General features: G+C 35.4%; 1 protein-coding gene across 1 annotated transcript; it reads right to left on the bottom strand.

Annotated features, from left to right (window-relative positions):
- Positions 1-2263: 2263 nt before the first annotated feature.
- Positions 2264-4064, bottom strand: LOC149159477 (putative pectate lyase 18). Its single transcript, XM_089433492.1, has 4 exons — positions 3814-4064; positions 3047-3686; positions 2843-2946; positions 2264-2722 (listed from the first exon to the last, which is right to left on the bottom strand). The coding sequence occupies exons 1-4, from the start codon at positions 4014-4016 to the stop codon at positions 2362-2364; spliced, it is 1308 nt and encodes a 435-aa protein (XP_089289618.1). The 5' UTR covers positions 4017-4064; the 3' UTR covers positions 2264-2361.
- Positions 4065-5380: the final 1316 nt, after the last annotated feature.

Below are 5380 nucleotides of genomic sequence, written 5' to 3'. Positions count from 1 at the left end.
ATGTGGCTTGAAAATGGACTAAATAAGAGGGTAAACCAAGTGTATAGGTTGATGGTATAGAAGGGTTGATTGTGTAGTTGAGTAAATAAACTAATAGAGCTAGTAGATTAGAGTAACACATACGCCAACCCATGGGTGTAGAATCTTGTCGAATTCAACCTTTTATTAATCTATTTTTGTATTTACTATCGATTCAATTTTTCATTTTTAACATGGCTGACAAAATATTGGATTCCAATGCTAATCATGCCATTAGTATCTAATTCTATTAGCATCATTCTAAATACTTAGTGACATATTGAGTGTGAATTACTAACTAAATTATTCTGTTCTAGGTCCCCTATACCATGATTTTAATTTATTATGAGGGTGCCATCATGAATTCACTAATCTAGTAACAAATGAGAATCTTCGAAAAGATGCACATGTTCATAATGTTATCGATTTAGTACTCCCCAGATCGCCTCACATACATGTCAATTTGGATTTTGAAGAACATGTGCACAATTTCAATTGCTTGTGCATGCTTTCAAGAATGTGTATGCATTCAAAAAGCATGAGTTAGGCTTCAGCAATACGTGGGAAATCTATAAAAAAAACACGCTTTCAGGAATGAGTGTTTATTTTCAAAACATGTATGTTCTTTTATGTCTAGAATCATTAAGATGTATGGAGCGAGGGAGGGAGAGAGGGGTAGAGTTGGGGTTTGGTTGTTAAGGACGGAATAAGGAAGGGGTGAAGGGATGGAAGGATAGATATGGAAATGAAGGGAGTGGAGTGAGGGCGGAGAGACAAAAGATGATAAGGATGGGGAGACATGAGAAGAGTGGTGTAAATGGATAAAGAGGGAGTTAATGAGTGAGAGGAGATGAATAAAAGGGAGATAGAGTCACGAGGTAGAGAAAGAGAATTAAGAAGAAGGAGACTTAGAGAGGGAAAGGTGGGGGATAGGTGGCATTGGGGAAGGGTGTTAGAGGGAGTGTATGGAAGATAGAAGAACAAGGAAAGAAAGAGAGTGAGCATGTGTGTGTGTGTGTGTGTGTGTGTGTGTGTGTGTGTGTGTGTGTGTGAGAGAGAGAGAGAGAGAGAGAGAGAGAGAGAGAGAGAATTGTGGGAGATAAAACGGGAAGAGAGAGAGAAGGAGAGATGGGAGGATCTACATAATGGCTAATATATATGTTTTAATAATTTCATGATATTTTTTTTTATAAATGATCATATTATGAGAGTATCAATATTGTATGTTCATAAAGTTGATATCATTATTTTAGTATTTTAATGTCTTCTTTTCACAATAATTTACAATAATAATTGACTGCATTTTAGATTTTTTAATTACATGACTTTATTGATTGATGTGCTTTGGCTAGATTGATGTTTGGTACTCTTCGGGATTACCGTAATCTAAAATTTCATCATGCCATGAATATATATGAATCCTGAACATATCAACAGTTATATAAGGTTGTTGGATAGTTTTAATGGGTGTTTGAAGGAGTGAGTTGATTTGACATTGTATATATATGAATTGTACTATTAAGGTAGCCTACTTCTACAAATCTATTAATGACCTCAAGTAGATATGAAGAACCACATGGATATGTAATGAAAATGAGGTAAGTTACACACCTATATTGTGGATAGAGCATTACCCATCAATTTGAATATGATGGTGTGAACATGCTAATATGATTTAAAGCTGGTTGGAAAATGAACTATTTGTATATATATATATATATATATATATATAATTCCTATTTAATCGTACATATTTTTAAGATATAAATTTGAATAGATAAAAATCAAATTATTATTAAATTATTATTATTATTTATAAAAAAGATAAGAGTGATGAGTATTATTATATTAAAAATCTTGAATAGATAATATTTTCAAATATATATTAATAATAGAATTTGATTTTTTTACAGCTGTCAAATTTCAAAGTTTTGGGTGTTCCAAAAGTTTTTGATGGGGCTAAATCTATTTCCACCATCAAAACTATAACTCAGATACTATTGCTGCATAATTTTTAGGAAAAAAAATTAACCAAAGACTCAAGACACTTTGGCACATAATTCGGCACATAATTCTTCTGATTAAGTCCTTCATTGCGGACAAAGTTTAAAATGATTATTTTTAAAATTTACATTTTCATATAAACATGAATCTTTTATACTTGCGAAATTGACAAAGTAATAAATTGCAGATCAATATCAATATGCCGGATAACTTATTATTATAAAAGATAATGTGAAGGATAAGAAGGGCGACATTGAAGAAGACACAGTTTACAAAAGTAAAAGCAATGTTTGCGGCTGCTCAAGTTCAGGTGTCATAATTGTGGGTAAGAAGTTGCAGTTAGCAGCGAGTTCCTTTCTTGCACGAGAGCACGCCTGCGTTCCTGGTGATCTCTTCCACAACGGCTGAGCTCTTTGGTCTGCCACTGTATGCGGTTGCATAGGTCGAAAGCACCTGAGATCCTGACGTCGTGAAATATGCACCATTTAGTAGCATATCATCTTCTGATATCCAGTTCCACTTTTTCCATTCACTTTCTGTGGCGTTTTGCCTCTTGGTTACTTGTTTAGCCAAGGGATTTGCAGATGCCATGAATCTATTGCCCTGACTCAAAATGGTGGGGTTTGAACTTCCACCGATGGCATACATTCCCCACTCAGTGTAATCGTTGTTAAACACATGGAAGTATCCAAATCGGCACCTACATCCATTTAATTCATCATTTAATCTCTAAATAATATAATAACTATTTCATACTTTTCCTTCACAACAAAATGCAAAACAAGACGGGAAATGAATGAAATAGCAAATAATTACTCACCTTGGCATTCGTTGCACGAGACCTTTGCCAAAATGGTTGAGTGCAACCGTTGCCTGCATAACTTTGTCATGATGGTGGTCGTCACTGTGACCCAATAACATCACCTACCATTGGAGAGAAGCAGGCCATTGTCAAGGTAGAAGAGAAGGAACAAAATAGAGTGAATTGCAATTAATGAAGGAATGAGTATGTGAGGTCGCTTACCTTGTTGTGGCGAGTGAAGTAATTGTTGGAAATGGTGATATAGGTGGATGACTTGATTGCGTCAATGAGGCCATCTTCGCAGTTAGACATAGAGCAATGGTCCACCCAGATGTGCCTCGCTGTCGAGATGGAAATCCCATCGCCATGATTTATTTTTCTATTCAGAGGAAAGGTGTTTACCATAGCGTTTCGTAGACGCTTACACTCATGAATGTTGATGCCATGAATGATGATGTTTGTCACATCTTTTATGGTGATACACGGGCCCTTACCAATGTGAACGTTGGCGCCTCGTCCATCGATTGTTTTGAAGCTGTTAATAACCAGCTCTTCCCTGAGCTGGATGAGCATGTCATTCTGGAAGATGATCCACAGCTGTTCCGTCTGAATCACGGCATGACGCAGTGTGCCATGGGATGGATTCACGGCATCATCACCGGCATCCGTAACGACATAAAACTTGCCGTTCTTGCCTCCGATGGCATCCTTGCCAAATCCAATGCCGCAATCTGCCAGCCGTTTTCTGTTGCGCTCCCAGTTCGGGTCGCACCGCCAACAGTCGTCGATGGGATTACCCGTTGCACATGACAACACGGTCAGCTCCTCTTCTTCTCTTGTACTGTTACTAATGCTTCTGCTTCTGTTTGAATACACATATGAAGCATTCTCGTGTCAATTCAGCCTCCAACATCAAATAATTAAAAAAAAAACAACAACACAGAGATTAACAAAACGGAACGTAATGTCGCAGTGAGCGATTTACTTACTGTTGAACTATTTTCGCTCCGTTCCTCTGATCTTTCTCCCCAGGAAACGTGGATCTAGTTATATTGCCCGGTGCCTCCACTATCTTCCGTCCCATAAACTTCTCTCCATATTTTGATTCAAATGGCTTTGGCGCGCCGCCATGAACGCAACTGAGTATTCCAATCAACAGCATGCAGCTCAAAATACTAATTTGATTCCTCATTTTGACAGCCACGACTCACGTTTGTCTTCTCAAAGAAACACCAACGTTAAGAACACTGGTGCTGGTTGCTTCTGCTCTGAGCCACTCTTTCAAATGCTGAGGCCTTCTTATAGCTTCCACCGTTTTGTCGTTACTATCATTTCATCACACTTGGTAAATTGCAGTATGAATTTCCTTGCGCATGTTTTTATGATGGCTTAAGGAATGTAGGGACGTGCATTGACTGGAGGGAGATGGCAAACGTCAGCTGCGAATCTTTTAAACACAGCACAGACTTGGAAGTCGAACAGTGATGTTTGACAACTAAAAACCACCGTCGACGACATATTTTTATGTTCGCGTGGGGCTGAACCGTCAGAAATATATTTTTATGAGATATTGGAAACATTCAAGCAGCGGTTTTCTGAAGTCTTATTGAACGCGGTCAAGGAAGGATCTCTCACAAGCTAAAACCAACATCTGTCGAAATTTTGATATGAGAAACTGAACTTCAAAGAAAATTTTGATATGAGAAACTGAACTTCAAAGAAAATGGTGAACCCTTACCAACCGACACTGCAGTACCGCTCTTTCACTGATACACATGGTGAAGGAAAACTCCACACAAAATACGGAATATTGTGAACTTCTGACCATTGGCTTTCCCAATCCTAATTCTTACCCGTCAAATCTCTATAATAGTATTTTCACATGTCATAACTGGCAATTCACGTTAAACGTCTAATCGTTCAAGAGATTAAGTTAGGAAGATGTCAAATCATTAATGATTAAGTTTAATATATAAGTTTAACCTATATATTTAGAATCATATAAAAAGAATATATATTAAGTTGATCAATTTAATTTATAGGAAGATGAAATTAATTAATTTGTAAAATATTGTTTTTATATATAAATAAAATAAATTAATATTACTTTTCACAATTATTTACCTGAGTTTTTAGTACCACTTTTTAGATATGATTTATGATTGTAAATTTATATCTTTTAAATTTATCTATGAGACTAAGAGTATTGTGTATTTTATTTGAAATTTATAAAATTTAATTAAATAAACATTATCATAATTATTATTAAAATAAATAATTAAATAAATAAAATAAAATAAATATAATTGATTTTATATTAATATATTTATTTACTTTTAAAATTAATTTATTATATTATATATATATATATATATATATATATATATATATATATATACACACGTCATAGTTCTAAGGGATAGTTTAATTAGTAGAATTCTCATTGTTAAGTAACTTGCCAACTGGAAAGTTATGTGGTCAAATTTCCGAGACACCTTTCAAGTTAGGCCTGATCAAATAAGCCCGCGGATAAATCCCTTTAAATAGATCTACCTA

The sequence above is a fragment of the Pinus tabuliformis genome, chromosome 5_2 (assembly GCF_031772625.1).
Source record: "Pinus tabuliformis cultivar Carrire ecotype Pingquan chromosome 5_2, CPIR1, whole genome shotgun sequence".
NCBI classification, from domain to species: Eukaryota; Viridiplantae; Streptophyta; class Pinopsida; order Pinales; family Pinaceae; genus Pinus; species Pinus tabuliformis.
Note: the sequence above shows the minus strand (reverse complement) of the source record. Positions and strands in the feature narration are given on the sequence as shown.

What these genes read in the sequence shown, in the direction of transcription:
- LOC149159477 (XM_089433492.1), bottom strand. Translation starts at nt 4,016, where the DNA reads ATGAGGAATCAAATTAGTATTTTGAGCTGCATGCTGTTGATTGGAATA. An exon ending in ACTTCACTCGCCACAACAAG is followed by an intron (nt 2,947 to 3,046) that starts GTAAGCGACCTC and finishes CTCCAATGGTAG; the next exon opens with GTGATGTTATTGGGTCACAG. An exon ending in CTCGTGCAACGAATGCCAAG is followed by an intron (nt 2,723 to 2,842) that starts GTGAGTAATTAT and finishes AAATGGATGTAG; the next exon opens with GTGCCGATTTGGATACTTCC.